At 38.9% G+C, this 18,781-nt stretch overlaps 1 protein-coding gene across 7 annotated transcripts in view; it reads right to left on the reverse strand.

Moving 5' to 3' along the window:
- The window catches only part of gria4a (glutamate receptor, ionotropic, AMPA 4a), a 125,631-nt gene that overhangs the window by 70,192 nt on the left and 36,658 nt on the right, over positions 1–18,781 (reverse strand). For all 7 annotated transcript variants that reach the window (XM_041994895.1, XM_041994890.1, XM_041994892.1 and 4 more), the window contains exon 3: positions 5,662–5,901. In XM_041994895.1, coding sequence (XP_041850829.1) covers positions 5,662–5,901 — 240 coding nt within the window. The remainder of the gene's footprint in view (positions 1–5,661; positions 5,902–18,781) is intronic.

Below are 18,781 nucleotides of genomic sequence, written 5' to 3' on the forward strand. Positions count from 1 at the left end.
CCAGTTTCTGGAAGACACCTTCTTCAATCAGTGGTACAGGAAGAAGTCAGCATCGTTCAAGAAAAACATGATTTTCATGCAGGACAATGCTCCGTCACACGCATCCAAGTACTCCACTGCGTGGCTGGCCAGAAAAGGTCTAAAAGAAGAAAAAATAATGACATGGCCTCCTTGTTCACCTGATTTTAACCCCATAGAGAACCTGTGGTCCCTCATTAAATGTGAGATCTACAGGGAGGGAAAACAGTACACCTCTCTGAACAGTGGCTGGGAGGCTGTGGTTGCTGCTGCACGCAATGTTGATCGTGAACAGATCAAGACACTGACACAATCTATGGATGGCAGGCTTTTGAGTGTCCTCGAAAAGAAAGGTGGTTATATTGGTCACTGATTTGTTTTTGTTTTGTTTTTGAATGCCAGAAATGTATATTTGTACATTTTGAGTTGTTATATTGGTTTCCCTGGTGAAAATAAATAAGTGAAATGGGTATATGTTTGGTTTTTGTTAAGTTGCCTAATAATTATGCACAGTAATAGTCACCTGCACACACAGATATCCTCCTAAGATACTTAAACTAAAAAAGCCCCACTCCAACTTCCAAAAATATTCAGCTTTGATATTTATGAGTCTTTTGTGTTCATTGCGAACATAGTAGTTGTTCAATAATAAAATTAATCCTCAAAAATACAACTTGCCTAATAATTCTGCACATACTGTAGACACAATTTTGATTGGGGACCCTATAACACAGCATGTGAGGATGGCAAAGATGGAAAATCTAACACTTTTTGATACATCAGTCAGGGAACTGACAGAGATGTTGCCGACCATTCTGTCTTCACATCCAGTTGGTATGAAGATTATTGTCCACACAGGGTCTTTTGATATTCTGAGGAGGAAAATTGGCTCTGAGATCCTGAAAAAAGACTTTTCTCTGCTGTTGGAGAGGCTGTGTCAGTTTGGAGCACACCATAGGACCCATTCCTATAGCGGGTAAAGGAATTGAACTTTTCAGTAGACTTCTTAGCCTGAACACATGGTTATCAAACACATGTATCACCCATGGGATAAAGTTCATTGATAACTTCAATATCTTTTGGAACTGTAAGGAGCGATTCAGACCTGATGATGTGCATCCTAATCTAACTGGATGCAGATTATTTGGTGCAAACTTGCGTCATGCTGTTGGGACGGCAAACCCAAACATGAGTGTACAGATAAGAGCGAAGGACACAGCAGAGAAGCGATCAACTCCCAGCTCTCCCCCCTCACCAGACCCTCTTCTCCACATCACCCAAGGTCTTCAAAGGATATCTCTATCCAGGCCTGAACCCCAGCGACCACCATCTACCAAGAAATACAGGGCTCCCCCTCCTCATCCTCCTATTAGATCATCTGTCCTGACCGAGCAGGGCACGGGAGGATGTGCAGGAGGTTCCCAGAGCAGCAGAATTCACAACAAAGATAACATGCCATGATGCGTTCAGGGTCCTTGCTGTAGTTTTGCTACTACTGACAGCTGTTCTGAGATCAAGCCTGGACCCAGAAGGATTCCTGTGTTAGTTAGTAAAATAAGGAATCGAACACGGTCAGCTTGTGGGGTGAATCAATCTAATCTGTTAATTGTACCTTGTATAACTCAGAATACAACAGAGACCAGTGTAAACTTCATAAAGCTAGCTGTACTTAATGTTAGATCTCTGTCCAACAAGTCACTGTTAGTTAATGACTTCATCATTTCTCACAGTTTAGATTTTCTTTTTCTGACAGAAACATGGTTAACAGAAGACACAAGTGCTGCCGTTCTTAATCAAACAGCACCATCTCATTTTAGTTTTATGAATAAATGTCGAAACGGGAGGAAAGGGGGAGGAGAAACTGCCTTATTTAAAGATTCATTCCAGTGTAAAGAGATTTCATTTACTGATTTTACCTCTTTTGAATTTCTTAGTTTTATTTTAAGGGGCATTCCTAAAATCCTATTTCTAATCATCTACAGATGTCCAGGACATTGTGCAAATTTTGTTGATGAATTTTCGGAATTATTGTCAGTTATCTCTACTGATTTTAACCATTTCATCTTAACTGGGGATTTTTACATTCACATAGATAACATGACGGATGGTAATGTCAAGGAATTTTGTTCCATATTGGACATGTTTGGTTTGTGGCAACATGTAAAACAACCGACCCACATTCGAGGTCACACTCTGGACCTTGTTATTTCAAATGGGGTGGAAATTTTTTTTCTGTAGCGGTCACTGACTTGGCCATTTCTGACCATTTTTGTATTTTGTTTGATTTACTGATCACTCGAAATGTCCAACCAACCTGCTTCTCCGTTAGGAAGAGGTACATTAATGAAAGAACAAGTGCTAAGTTTGTGGAGGCCATAGCTATGTTCCCAACAACCAGTGTAGAGTCAGTTGATGGACTCCTGGATAATTTCAATCTGAAAATCTTGAATGTAATGGATGCTGTTGCACAGATAAGAATCAAGAGCAACTTGAGCAAACAGAAAACACCATGGAGAAACACCACTGTGGTTACCAGCCTAAAAAGAGAATGCAGAAAAACTGAGAGGAAATGGCGGAAAAATAAACTTCAAATTTACTATGAGCTGTACAAACAAAGCCGGCGTAACTATAACAATGAGCTGTGCAAGGCCAGACAGCTCCATTTATCTGAAATGATTAACAGGAATGTCAACAATTCTCGCACTGTTTGCTATGATTGAAAAACTTACTAATCCTTCTATACAGATAAGCCCAGAGCTCCTTTCCACTGAGAAATGCAACCAATTTGCAAACTTTTTTAGCCAAAAAATTAAAACAATCAGACAAAATAATAATTCCACACAGTCAAACAAGAAAATTAGTCTGTGTCTAAAACCCGGAAATAATTCTGATGACATGTCACAATTTAAAATGGTGAATTTAAAAGTCCTACAAGAAACAGTTTGGCATTTGAAATCAACAACATACACTCTGGACATGATACCATCCGACTTCTTAAAAACTGTTTTTACCTCAGTAGAAAGTTATCTCCTACTTATAGTTAACAGCTCACTGGCATCAGGCATTTTTCCCAAGTCACTAAAGATAGCTGCTATTAAGCCACTCCTAAAGAAAAGGACTCTAGAAGCCTCTATAATGAACAACTATAGACCTGTCTCTAACCTCTCTTTTATTTCCAAGATTATTGAGAAAGTTGTATTTCACCAGCTTCATGACTTTTTAAATGAAAGTGGAAATTTTGATAAATTTCAGTCCGGCTTCCGACCTCATCACAGCACTGAAACAGCTCTGGTCAAAATGCTAAATGACATTAGGTTGAATACTGATTCTGGTCAAGTATCAGTCCTGGTTCTGTTGGATCTCAGTGCTGCGCTTGATACTGTAGATCACAGAATCCTGTTGCACAGGCTGGAAAACTGGGTTGGACTTTCTGGAGCGGTCCTTAACTGGTTCAGGTCCTATTTAGAAGGCCGGAGTTATTTTGTTATGATCAGCAGCTATGAATCCGAGCGAGTGGCCATGACTTGTGGAGTCCCCCAGGGGTCAGTCCTTGGACCTCTTCTGTTCAACTTGTATATGCTCCCTTTGGGTCAAATATTACAGAACTATAGCATTAATTATCAAAGTTATGCAGATGATACACAACTTTATGCGTCTCTGTCACCAGATGACTGCAGTCCAATAGACTTAATGTGTCAGTGTCTGGAGCAAATAAACAGCTGGATGAAGGAGAATTTCCCACAATTAAATGAAGACAAAACTGAGATATTCTGTTTGGTAGCAAAGAGAAGAGGGTCAGCATTGGTAAACACCTGGATACTCGGGTTCTTAAAATCACCGACCAAGTCCTCGGAGTGTTGATAGACTCAGATCTGACTTTCAGCAGCCACATCAAAGCTGTCACTAAGACGGCTGTTTACGAGCTCAGAAACATCAACAGAATTAAAAGTCTAGTCTCCCAGAAAGACCAAGAGAAACTCATCCATGCATTCATCTCCAGTAGGCTGGATTACTGTAATGGTCTTTTAACAGGACTTCCTAAAAGAGCATTAAACATCTGCAGCTCATCAAGAACGCTGCTGCTAGAGTTTTAACCAGGACTAAGAGATCTGAACACATCACACCAGAAATCTTTACACTGGCTTCCTGTCAGTCACAGAATAGATTTTAAAACCCTTCTGCTTGTTTACAAATCCCAGAATGGTTTAGGCCAAGAATACATCTGTGATATGTTCAGAGAATATAAACCTAGCAGAGCTCTTAGATCCAAAAACTCTGGTCAACTAGTCCAGACCAGAGTCCAGACTAAACATGGAGAAGCAGCATTTAGCTGTTATGCTGCAAACAAATGGAACAAACTGCCAGCGGAGATTAAACTTTCCCCAAATGTAGACATTTTTAAATCCAAGTTAAAAACATTTCTTTTCTCATGCGCCTATGCATGAAATCTGCACGGTAACTTTTTAAATTTATCTTGCTTTTAATCATTTCAATGTAATTTATTATTTTATTGTGATTATGTGTTGATGCCTTTTACTATTCTAAATATCTGTAATGTCTTTGTTTTATGTAAAACACTTTGAATTGTCCTGTACATGAAATGTGCTATACAAATAAACTGCCTTGCCTTGCCTTGCCTTACATTAGGGCTTAGAAACTTTCAGAACTGTTTAAACATTTTACACAAATGTGATCTAAACCATTGGCTTCCAACCTATTTTCCTTGAGGACCGCCATCTACCCAAAAGCGATGGACCCCCCCCTCTTCCCCATGCTGAAACCATGCTTGGCTTTTTCCTTTTATTGGCTAGCTGTGTTTATTTTATTAAGTCGTGTCCTTCTATAATACCAAGGTTAACTATCAACATACAAGCTTACTTTCTTTTTATCTTTTAATAGTGATGAATCACTACACTGTGGCATGTTTTAAAAAAATGAAATGATACAGAACCAAGGTTACCAGGATAGACATCAACTAATCCATTAATGTAAACTTATATTTATGTTAAAGTATAACCTCTGCATTTAAATAAGCTACTTAGCACAGAATCTTTCTAATTTTTGAAACATGGTGGTGATATAATCATAATTTGGGGCTGTTTTGCATCATCTCAACCAGAAAGGCTATCTATTATTGACTGAATCTAATAAGCATGTCATAAACAGTTAAACTAGAGCACATAACCTGTCTCCTTCCAAAGAATACTTAAAAGTAAATGCAATGTTTTAAAATGCAAAAGTCCTGATCTCAAAATAATAATCTTGTGAAAAATCCTGAACAGCAGTTAATGAGGACACTCATCAAGAGTTGAAGCTATTCTTTACAAAGAAATGGTTTAAAACCCCACTTAGGAGAAACATTAATATGCAGATGTTATTACACAAGGAGGTCACACTAAACACCAAAAGCAAAGGTTTTTATGCATGTATCACACAAAGTTTAGAAATAAATTCCATCACACATCCCTCTCTCTCTCAGTCTCCGAGTTAACTGATTTATAATGGAGACTAATTCAATCAGTTTTGTGGATATTTGTACTTTGAAGGTGAAATCTCATTAAACACCGTGCACAGAACCATACATAAACCAAAACTTGCAATTACGACAATCATACCTTGTTACGCTTATTTGTCCCTGCTTACCTCTGTCAGTGTCATAGAGGAAGACAAATCGGTTCCAGTCATAGTGGTCCAGTAGTGATAGCAAAGCTCCTCTGATAGACGGCCGAAGCTGCAGCGTGAACTGACCCTCTCCTTCAGTGGGAAAGCTGGGTGTCACCAGACTGATGTGCAGGGCTCCACAAAATGATGTCAGCGTGTTCACTGAGCGCTTGTCGTACAGGCCAAAGATTGCAAAGACTCCTCTCGAATACTGAGAACAGACTGATGTGAGGAGGGGAAAAGAAGAGGGGATGCAGAAGTATGTGGTGATTGAAGGATCCAGAGACAGAAAAGAAAATTGATACAAATTAGAAATAGAAATGCAAAATATACCAAGTAGCATTATTTAAAAAGATGTTTTTTTTTTGCTAATGAATGCTGAAAGAGTAAGAGTAGAAGACCATGGGGAGGTAAATTAAACTCACAATGTGGAATCTGTTTAATAGGCAAACCATTTTAATGAGCTGCTACATCTGCTTGTGTTAGCCATACAGTACCATACAGTACCTATTGTTCAAAAGTTTGGGGTCACTTTGCCATGGGATTCAATAGGGAAGTGACCCCAAACTTTTGAACAGTAGAGTATTTACTCCCAATTAGACTCACAAACTGTGTTTTTTGAGTAGTGTGTGGAAACGGGTTTCAAAAAATTGTCTTTTGAGCCTGAACAGATCTTAAAAATGCATCAGTCTTTTTTATTTTTTTTAGAACATGTTGTGACAGATTCCTGGCACCAGAAGCAAAATCTTCTATGATATACAGTTGTAAAGTCTAAGTACAATTTCTTGGATGAGCATGTGTTGAAATCAGATTATCCGTTGAGCCCTTGGCAAGGAATCTTGAAATTTTCTGACTGGCACAAGATCATTCCCATGAGCCAAAACTGGCTTGGCTGCTTATATGTTTGTTAAGGAAATTATGGTCAAATAATCCAGCCTGCTTGGAGCTAAATATCCTTAAGTCCAGACACAAAACCCTTGACCGAGCCACGTGATCACTTCAAATGTGAAGTAATTTTCCACAACAACAGCACAGCTCAGTCTGAAAACACCCCAAGCTTTCGACTATGACACAGGGGAGAGTGAAATAAGATAATGTATTCTGCCGGCTTGCTTTCACAAAATTTTTCTTTGCAGTTTAAGAAAGAAAAGTGGGGGAGCCTTGCACAATTTCACAAACCAATAACTTTGAAGTGTCAGCAATTTACTTCATTTTATACTCTTTAATGTTTTTGTTTCTCTCTTCCCATCCTCTCTCATCCTCTTATTTCCTCAGCTATTTTCTCTCTACAGCCTCATTCATCCTTTCAGTCAGTCTCTTTCAAGCAGGCATGTTTTAGACTCAGGCACTATCCTGCGTCATAATTCACTGTCCTCCCTGTAGTACGTCATAGAGGAGTAAACAGTTAAGGCAAGAAGATTACAGGCTTTGCTTTTAGCAAACAGCTGGAAATTACTCAGAAACATTTTCTTTCTCTATCTTTTTATCTCCTTGTGTATCACTTTGAGCATATTTTCTGCTCCTTCTGTTTCTAAGGAAGACCCTTCATCCATCCTATCTTTCAGCTTCCACCATTCACTTTCTCTCTTCATCTATGGCTGCCTGCTCTCTGCTCCACCCTCCCTCTCCTCCTGGGACTCAGAATAATTCCATTATCAGCTATAAGCCTCAGTGGGGGTAAACACAGAAGGAGATGCAGCTTTAACGGTTCAGCTCGTGGCAATTAAACAAAGCTGTGGCCGCTGCACCCGGTGGGCGATAAGGCAGGGATTTAGTCTCTGATTATGACAGAAGCTAAATGTCTTCAATTCAGAGAACTAGCATACTAGCTGTACTCAGCATGTGTCATTCAGCGGGAGCTGAGTCATGCTGTCCTCTGTGTTTTTACCGTCTTGCACAATGGTTCTCGCAATATGTCAGTATATAAGTTTTACATCTCACAAGATATGACAAATGACTGCGAGTGATTAATAGTAATAATAATAATAATAATAATAATAATAATAATAATAATAATAATAATAATAACTTTATTCATTCTTATTGGAAAAATAAGGTTCTGCATTTAAACGCTTGAAGATTTACTAGAGAGCAGCGGGTTGCCATAACTTGGCACCTGGGGAGCAGTTGGGAGGTTAAGGGTCTTGCTCAGGGGCCCAGAGTCATTACCTCTCTTGCCAGATCTGAACCCTGCCCCTATAACCACTAGGCTACCACTGCCATGACAGGTGATTTATCTTGAAATGACAACAGAACTGTGAAGTACCTGGGCTGGATAAAGATTCTTGCACTAAATCACTTTGACTTGTTATAGTCAAGTTCTCAGATGGGTATCTGAATGACAGTGAAAACGATTGAAGCAGATAACAACCAAAGACCTTCAGATTCTCTCAAATTTAAAGACACAGGAAAAATAATATCTCTTTAACAGCAGGCTGAGATAAATGATGTACTAGACACTAAGAACTAAAGAAAATTGACATACAATTGAATGTCTTTGACAGCAATGTCAGTGCAAATGCAATTAATCTGTATTTAAATGCAGCCCTGGATTAGTTCAGGTAATAGATAGTGCTGGTCACAAGCTCCTTTTGTCTTCAATTTCAGTCTGTCCCATTTAATTATCACACTTTCAACCAGAGCAGCATTCAGACATTCTGCCTGCTCTGTTCATACCACATCACTTTATCTGGCTCTTTGAATTATGAAACTTATTACCTGCACCTCTTCAGACTCCTCCTGCATTAGCCAGTCATTTTCTTTGTTCATACTGAATCTATTGAACAGCTGTGTTTCTTTTAGGCCTCAGTGCATCTTTGTGTTAATGTGAGTTAAAGAGTAATAATACAACTTTATTTATATTAATTTTTTCTAAAAAATTTGCCAAAGCACATAACATAGTAGCAGAGAATTAACCGGTGTCTCCGCCAAGGGAAAGTTAATCTAAAGCAGGGGCGGAGTTACAGGAGTGGTCAGGGTGCCACCTAAGAAATCTGACTGGAGGCCCCAGGTGTCATCTCAGTTGATTGACAGGTCACATGTGTAGGAGGAGAGGAATGTCTTTCTAGACACACATGGATCACCAGTGTACTTACACCAGTCATCCTTTTAAAATACTGACATTGGGCTGCACATTTCTAAAGAGATTCAGTCCCTGTGTAAATAAAACTTCTAATGTTATGTAAGACTATGAACCTGATGTTATCATGAAGCTACATAGCAGTGCTAATCTGGTTATAAGGTAGCACTGCATTCATGTCATCTTCAGTTTTCAGTGAGTATATTTAGAGACTGTACATAAACACAGTTAATAAAATGTGTACATTGGAGCTTATAATAAAGAATAAGGAATGCTCAGAGTACCTCAATAACCAAGTTACTTAGTGCTGGCTAAGCTAGAGCTACACGACAACAGGAGGCTGCTAGTTGATTCTAAAGTAAGCTAGGACATGAAAATGTGGAGACATACACCCTGTACTTTTTATAGGAAGATTTGAGAATCAAGACAAAGCAAACTATTTCCAACTTGTTTGTAAAGAGTAAAGACACAAATCATGCCAAATCAAACCCCAGCCCCAATGTCAACAGCCCTACAGCACCAAATGTGGAGCTTGCCATGCCAGTCATTGTGGTCAGACAGAAAAATCCAGTCTACCACTGCCACCACGAGACAGTGAGACAAAATGTTTTAGGGGGGAAGCCATTTATCCTCCGATTACAACATTAAGCACTGCATACTTTAGCCCAAAACAATCCACTTACTTTTCTACAGATCTTTTTGAGCTCGTTCCAAATATTTCCACTTATTATTAGCCAAAGATATTTATTTAAAATGTTTCTCTAATGTGATCACAATGACAGCAGTGTGTGTGATTATGTGTTTTAGAGAAATGCAATAATTTATTTTCTTAACATATGCCCCCCTGATAAAGTCTTGCCTACCCTCTGGCCACCTCATGTAAAAAAATCTAGCATGGAAGGGTGTCAAACATGAAATGTCTTTGCAGGGCTTGTCACCCTAAATAATATATATATATATATATATATATATATAGATAACAAAAAAAGAGGCTTTTACTGCCACACCCTGTTTACCTCTGAAGAATAATAATGTACTTCTGTAGCTTGTGGCATTTTCTGTCGGCAAATGATAAAAAAGTGGAAATTCCTTTGACATGAATGGTTTCAGCCATGATGAAAAAGAAAAGACAGAAAGAAAATGTAAATAACATACACTGTTAACAAACAAATGTATTAATTGTGAAACCTGAAGATTTCACACAATACCACTGACAGTGCAGTCATACATATGCCAGGCGTGTAAGCAGTGCTGTAATGCTGCCATAGAAATACACCAAAAACAGAGAAGAAGACATGAAGCCTGTGCATAAACTCATTTAATGTAAACAACCATAGAAAAAGAAAGATGACAGAGAATCAAGCTAATAGACATTTGTGTGGATTTTTTCAGATTTTGCTGTAACAGCTGTATCATGCTCAGCAGCTTTAGCAGGAAGAGCACAACACTGTAGATTGCAATTGTTGTAGCTGTTGCCGGGTTTTCAACATGTGGACATGGACTAATACATTTTGTGCTGTGGACCATCCTGGTTAATGCATTTTGAGGTGAACCTTGGCAGACCCATGTGCTCACAATCTGATGACCCGTACTTCTAATTTGACTGAAACAAGCGCTGATGCAGTTACATCACGCTCTTAAAATTTTAGTTTTTACCCGCCACCTGGGTCTCTACTGACAGGACTGTAGAAACACTATACAAAACCAACTGTATCTGCATTCTTTAGCATAGAAGAGAGAATATATATATATATATATATATATATCTTTTCTTTCTTTGTTTGTTTACCCTTTTCTTCTTTCTCTTCACCTCTATGCTTCTAAGCCCCCCAGCTTCTTATCTATTTTCACTGATCTTGCCTTTGTCTCTCTATTGCTCACATCTCTATATTTCTCCCATGCCTTCCCCTCTGAAATATGTCTCTATGGGCTTGTTTCTCTCCACAATCCCCCTTCACCAACACCAGCGTGCCGCAAGGCTGGAATGTGCCAGACAGTAACGTCATTGTAATAAAATGTGTGCTAACTCTGCTTCACAAAGCTTTTAATGAGAGAAGGTACCAGAGGCATGGTGCATCATCACTACATTAAAAGCACTGGACACAATAGGTCTCTTGGGACTTCTTCTACATCTTGTTGCTTCACTTTTGCTTGTTCTTTTCACATCTGCATATGTTTTTTTAATGTAATATCTCAATTGCTTTTGCATATCTTTTGCTCTCTCTCTAACATTTTAATCTGCATATCTACAAATAATTTAAATTCCTTGTTTCACCTTTAAATGGCCAATGTGCACTTCATGGAAGAAAATAAGATGTCTAATAGACATATTATCAGCCTAGGTCTTCTTGAAGGACATAATACTGTAGATTATAAGAAATAAACCTGCTACTTTCAGTCTATGACTTTTAGTTTATAACCACCATCTAGCAGCAGAAACAATCTACAGACAGCTAAAGAAATGCTGCAAAATACTGTGAGCTCTCATTACCAGCAGGAAAACACCAAAATAAAGGAAGCATGTGTGTACATGAGGAATACAAGCTAGTTTAAAAGCCATAAGAAGCATTTTTCCTTACACTGGCCAGCGATACCTATGGTGCAGCACAGTAATGCTTGGAAGTGGGAAACAACTGTAAATGGCAATAATAATCCTTTATGAGCCATATAATTAAGGAGAAATCTACTGTTCAGTGCTTTATGTTCACATTTTACATTCAACCCATTTCCAGCAGTTGCCTCTGGAGAAGAAAGGTCTCGTACATAAATTCTGCTCTGCACTGCCAGAGCACAGGGTGCTCCTGTCAGAGAGAAACAAGGGTAGCTGGTGCTGCAGTAAACAATAAAATTTCTACTGAAGCTCATACCCAGAATGACTAATTCATACTAGTATGCAATAAAATAAAAGGAGACTAAAAGAAGTTATGTTTAAGGAGAACAGAGTTGTATTAAAAAGTCTTAAGTTAACAATAACTATGTTAATACAGCACCAATCAAAAGTCTGGACAATGTTTCCAAACTTTTGACTGGCTCTGTATCATGAACTCTACGTCAAAATGCATAACGGAGGATGCTAAAGGCCACCAAGTTAGTTTTGAAATGTTGGGAGAGCTGGTTTAAGAGAGAAATGAAGAAATTTATGCTAAAGTGGAAAAACAAACCCTGATCTGATGACAGATGAAACATTTCCAATAACCCACAAAAGAAGTCCAGTTGACCTCAATAAGAGCAGCTAGGATTATTATGGCCTTGATGACTGAGTTTCCATTTGTTGCACATTAAACCTGCTTATAGAAAATAAATCACAGACTGATCAAAAGCGTTGTTGTACCCACAAATGGAGCCCGACTCTTTGTTTTTGGAATAAGACACAATTTACAGACAACGTCTGTATGGGCGATATTTCCCAAAGAAAGTTCCCTCAAATCTGTTTCCTGCATCTGTTTTAAACAGCCTGTGAGGCGCTTGGCAGAGTTAACTGTGATCAATAGAAAACACTACAAATAAAAGATTTTTTGTATGAGACATTGAGCCACCACTTTTCTTCTGACAAAGGCAGCTCTGTTTAAGAGAAGCAATATGAATACAAGACATAAGACAAAGTTTGGAGATCAATAGTATCTGGCAGAGAGCACCGTGACTTTATGGATTTCATATTTGTCCCTGTGTAGTACAACAGGGCACAATATAGAATAACGTGTTGAACAGGTAGAAAAAAAAAATAAAATAAAAATAAAATAAAGAAAAGCAATGTCAGAGGTTAGAAAAGAAATTTAACCAAATATGATACTTACTGCATGTAATAAAATTTTGTAGCTGTGAAACCTCTTCGATCAGCCATGACACACTCTTGGACATGTTATCGACTTAAAAAGACATTATTTTTCTCAACACTGACAGCAATTTTATGACATCAAGCTAAATGTCTAAAGATCAATTTCTCTCAAGAAAGCAGGCTATAGTGAAAAAAAAACATTGTTATTCAAGTACTGACCAGCTTTTTCACAGAGGTAGCAACATACATCTGCATAGATATACAAAGACTGTACACAAGAATTATATGAAATTTAATAGTTGCATTGCTTCAATGTCTCAGAGAAATAGTGGATTAATTATGTGAATAAAATGTTGTTTTTACAAGTAAAATTGGGTTAAACATGTTAACAATATGTAAAATGCACCAACAATTTCTTTTCAGCTGCTGAGAATTTATTAGTGAAACCAGGCTTCCAGTGTGCTCATCAGCAGCGTTACAACACAAGACAAAAGATAAAGCTTTACAATCAATGGTCTGGAAAGAGCATTCAGCCACCTTATGGATTTCATATCAGATCCTCTCCACTAGAACATAGTTTACAAGATAACTGAGCCACAATAGGTTCATAAACAGGGCAGCGATTATTGAGAGTGATAGAGCACCATGGTGGAGCACAGTGCTGGATGCCTCTGTGTGTGTTTCTGGTTCAATGTGCTTGTGAATGAGGCCATTCATCCCTCTGTCTTCTCCTGTCTGTCTCTGTGTAAGTTCCCCTTTTCTCCCCTCTTTCACAAAACTGCCTCAAGCAGTGAGGAAAAGGAGACTTCAGTTCTCAATGAGGGTAGGAAAGAAGAAATACTGAGAGAAAAATAAAAAGCAAGAGAGGAAGAGAACAGTTCCAAAGCCCACAAGGGGATCTGACAGCAACAAGAGAGCATAAAGTCTGCCAAGCAGACACTGCAGAGAGGAAAAAGAGGTAGGGAAAGACATATATACACACAGACAGATAGAGAATGTGAGGAAATACTGCCCAGAAGGTCAGTGAGAGAAGAGAAATGTCTGGAAATGAGTCCCTAGATGTGCTCACAGCTGTTTGTTTGTGTTGGGAATAGTGTCAGCAGATGAGAATGTACATACAGACATGGTCAGGCTCAACTGACATCAGCTAACACATACACAGAGGTGCCTCAAGGACCAATCAGAATATGTTTGTATTTTGCACCAGTTTTTTAGATAATGGTTGAATCTTTGGGCAGGGATAAATGACAGGATCAGGGGAGAAGACTTTTAGTTAAAACTGTCATATGCCAACATTACTTCTATGCTCTTTTTACATCCTTTTACAGCACTAAGTTCTTCTGTTCTTTCCTCCTCTTTCTCCTCAGTCTTTGTGAGTAAAGAGGATAAAGAGGATCTGGGATAAACAGTCTTTATTGTTTTTTACACACAGTTATACTAACGGACTAATGCCCATGCTTTTTGACAAAATTAAATACATTATTTTAAATAAACAAATGGCTTAGGTTACTCCAATATTATTTCAAATAATTATAATTTGACTCTGATGAGTTGTGTGGTGAAATTCAGCTTTGCAATAAAAAAATAGTTTTAAACAAGCACGACCAGTGGATAATGGCTTCAAAAATCTATTCTCCACAATGATTAAACAGCAAAGAGGCAAATTGGATAATCATCGTTTTGATCTTCACCCAAGTTTCCCATCTAATTTCTTTAAATAACCAATTTTCCCATAATTCTTTAATGTAGTATTAACTGACATTTTTTATACTTCTTTTTCAAAAAAACATTTTCTTTCCTTATTGATTAACTGACACTTACAGCAAACAAGTCTCCAGAAATGTCTATATTTGATAATCTCGTACAAATATTTTTCTACAATTAGTAATAATGGAGAGGATTTGATTCCAACCCTGTCACATAGAATTAATGGTAATATACCACACATTTATAGTAAAATTGATAGAAGTTTAGGCACGTTATCATATTTAGCTATACATCTAATGTCAATATTTAACACAGTTTACTTGATAATATTCAGTTGTGCAAATTGTTTTACAACAGGGTAATACATTTGACATTTTTCCTCTTCATTTGCATTTGCTAATTCGACCACAATATGTTGCCTATTTTGTCAATAAAATGGCTGAATCTGTTGGAGTGTGGAGACATAAAATTTATAATTTTACACACACTTCTAGGAAATATAACTAGTAGTGACTTGTGATGTTATATTTTATGAGGTCACTCTCACAAAAAGCACCTCAACAAGCCTTACAAAGTTAACACAGCTACTTTGAGTTTGGAGGTGTGGTAATAACATTTGTCTGTTGGTTATTTTTACACCAGTTTGACACCAAAGTTGTTTCGTCACACTTTCAGTCTTCGCTAGATTTTACTTAATTTATTTATTTATTTTAGTCCAGTTCACTATTACTTAAGTTTAGATTTGGAAAAGATCTTGTTTTGGTTTAAAATGCACCCTTTGAAACTCAGCATGTTCCTCAGAAAGTATCTGTGTGATGACAGTGTGGTAGGGACACTGGACTTCTACTTAAGAGATACGTAAAGAAATGTTGAAATGGCTTGTATTTTTCACTTTTAGAATGAGAAAATTCAGAACATGTAGTAGACTGCATCCAGTCACCAACACATCATCATCCTGAGTAGGTGCATCGCTGTTAAGCCCCGCTCACCCCCCAAGTGACCACAGAAGACAAAGAATCTTTGCCACAACCATTAGGAGATGAAACAGAAGCCACAGGTGTGCAAGCAGACCAAACATCAGTCAACTCTCCAAAAGGTCCGAGCTAGATTGTACACACAAGGGGAAGGAAATGTATCGGACAAAACATGGCCACCCTGTCCAAAGTACGATGTAGGCTATGCCCTCCACAGGCAGCACGGGATGCACATCTACAGAGATATCCCCCTGTGCCAGATCACTCTCCAGACATGCCCTATTCACTGGAATAGATAAAAACACACTCAGGCAGGACACTTAGGAACTGCTCTGGCACAATCAGGTCACACAAATCCGGAAAAAATGGGGACGCATAACGCTGACAAGCATTTCAAGTGCGACGTGAGATCCTTGACAAACTCGAAAAATGTTTGTCCATTCTTCTTTTCTTTTTTGGCCGACACCTTAGAGCGGGAAAGACTGAAAAAGCGGCGAATCACCGAGAGACCCACACAATATATACAGTTTATTAGGGAAGGGCAGAAACCACCAGCCCCCAGGAAGATCAAGAAGGGCTTTCTCCAATCAGCACAATCGTGGGAAATGAGGGTCGACCTGGGAAGGAGACTAGTCTTCCCCAAGGTGGTGCAAACATCACAGAGGCCTGACCTGGTCTTGTGGTCAGAGGAAGCAAAAAAGATCATTTTGATTGAACCGACAGTCCCATGGGAAGATGGTTGTGAGGAGGCATATGAGAGAAAGGCTTCCAGGTACCAGGACCTTGTTAACCAGTGCAGGGACAAGGGGTGGCAGACCTGGTTATTCCCAGTTGAGGTCGAGTGTAGGGGTTTCCTGGCACAGTCTGTGTGGAAGACACTCACAGCTCTGGGAGTAGCAGGAAGGGAGAAAAAGACAGCTGTCCGAAGGTGGGGGAGGCAGCAGAAAGAGCATCTTGTTGGCTCTGGAATACGAGGGAGAACTTGCGCTGGGGGCCAGGAGAAGATAGGCAGTGACTGGCCATCACTACTGGACCCACCAACTGGAAGGCATTGTGGTTTAGGGTCGAAACGCTCAGTGAAAGTTGGACACCACCTGAAGACATCTCCTCCTGGCCGATAGCAACAGTCATGTAGGCATGACTGAAGTATTTAGCATCAAAGTTTTTCCAAGTCCTAAAGCACTGCTGATGTTCCCTTGAAACGTGCTACCTTGTCAAAACATGCTACTGCAGGCTAAATTTGTAGGTTTATCTACCCCATCAGAACGGAATACCCTGTGTATTTTTCATACAAGTCACAGTTTTATGTAATCAAAAATAGTTAGTTTAAAGACAATTGATGCAAATATTTGTGCATTAAGGATATTTAATAATCTTTATAATTAATGAAATTCATAAATTACCCTATAAAAGTATGCTACTTAATAGATTAATTCAGGTAAGATGATTCAACAGTGGACGATTTAAATGACCCTATCAAAGTATGCTACCTTATAGTGCAGATGCCACTAACAAGTGGACCTTCGGTCCAGATCCGGACCCAGAACTTGTTCCATATGGACCTGGACCTAAAAATGTTCTGATGGGGTGCTTTTATTTTAACTGGCTCAGCTTTTGTAGTGTTCACGAAAGTGGTCAGGAAACACGCAGACCAATTGCATTTGAGTTCATGTGATACACTCAGCCAATTAAGTCTGTGAAGCTGCCTGCGGTAAACTTTGCAGCACTACAGTGCAGACAGATGAGAGTTTAAGATCAAGGTAACAAGAGGGTAGAAGGAGAAAAAAAAAACAGCTAGATTAAACAACGGGAGAGATACAGATGACTGCGCCAGGGAAAGGCAGCAGTGTTGCCAAGCCCGCCTGTTACAAGAGACTTTGGGCTTGTTTTTCTATGAAGTCGCTTCCAAATATCGTCAGTCGTGGGTTGCGGGTTTTGGGTTTGTTTTCTTGATTGTAGTTGCTTTTTGGGGCTTGCCCTGCTCCTGTTATGAAGCCCCCGGATTCTTTCACGGCTGTCCACAATAAAACGATACTAGAGCATCCTCTCAACATCAAGCCACTCCCTCATTTCAGACAGCTGTGTAGCCCTGTCATGTTAAACAACATCAGTTCCTTTCGGTATTCAAATGACAAACTCTGAATCGGAACAGAGAATTTTCCAGGTTTTCAAACAGACTTTTGCCAGCGGAAGACCCAACTTTCTTTCATGGTTGTATCAGACACATCAACCTCGTAATGATCTGCCAACTTCAATAACTGCCCCTTCATCAATTTATTTAAAGCGTCCTCGTATGGAGCAGCACTGAATGCCTCCACTTTTGCCATAACCAATCCAAAATACACACAATATGGAGCAATCCCACTGACTACCTGAACCCACCACTAAACTTAGCTCCCCCTAGTCTTCATGCAGCTCTGAGGGAGGTATTTATGCACTGAAGCCCGCTGGGCAGAAAAGGTGACTAACACGCTAGAAACCCCTCCTGAAACCATGGATGTGCCCCCAAGCCAATGCTTTACCCCACGCAAATACAACACTACCCCTTGCCAGCGACAAAACCAATGGGAAATGCTACCATGACTACAAGGGGCCCCACACCATACATCAAAACACACCTGACTACAAACCACTGAAGACTGATCTTTTAAAGCAGGATGCACCAAGGCCAAGTTTGCTTATGAAAAGGAGCTGCCACTTTGGCCCATCAACCAATGAGCAAAGAACAAATTAGTACTGGACTGTCACCAGGACAAGACAATGCAAAAGGCTAGAGCCATAATGTATTGCCCCAGAAAGTGATATGATGAATCACATTTAACCTCAATAGAAATACAGTGTATAGGGTTAAGGACATAGTTTATAAAATTCTGAAGAGCTTCAAAATCAATATGGTATGACCACCACCACAGCATGATTATTGTAATTTCCTTAAGCAGGAATAATTCTTCAGGCTTGTGAAAACTCAAAACTCAAAAACTCTGCTTGGGATGTTGGCAGCCATTTATTCCTTCTCTGTCAAGATGATCCCACACTGCTTCAATAATGTCTTGCCAGTGATTTCAGGTCCTGTGCCAGGTTTTTGATAATTTTTTTCATATTTCTGAAAAGCATCATACTCAAATAATCATTCAAGTTTTTCTAGCCCGCAATTTATTCCTTTGTCCTCTAATTGTTCACTTTTCTCATTTTTTTAAATACACAGCATGCTGAGGTATGACACATTTTCAGTCAGTGGCATTTGGGAATCACTTTGTTGATGTAAAAATTCTGTTTTCTGTCTGTCAAACTGTGTTAGAGTTTGCTTTTTTGTAGAAGCAGCTAAAGAAATGGGGGCAAATCATGTCTCTTTTGTTAAAAGGCTATTTGTAACAGATACAATTTGAAAGTCTTTTTCTGTTTTGCGTTAAAAAAAAAGGTGGTTCATGTTTTAAGTGAGGTGCCTTTATTTTCTTACATTGTTTAAAGTAGCACTGCAATGCAATAATTTTCCTCTAGGATTAATAAAGAATTTCTGATTCTGATTCCGATTAACAAACTGGACAAAAAAAAAAAAAAAAAAAAAAA

Source organism: Melanotaenia boesemani, chromosome 9 (assembly GCF_017639745.1).
Source record: "Melanotaenia boesemani isolate fMelBoe1 chromosome 9, fMelBoe1.pri, whole genome shotgun sequence".
NCBI lineage: Eukaryota > Metazoa > Chordata > Actinopteri > Atheriniformes > Melanotaeniidae > Melanotaenia > Melanotaenia boesemani.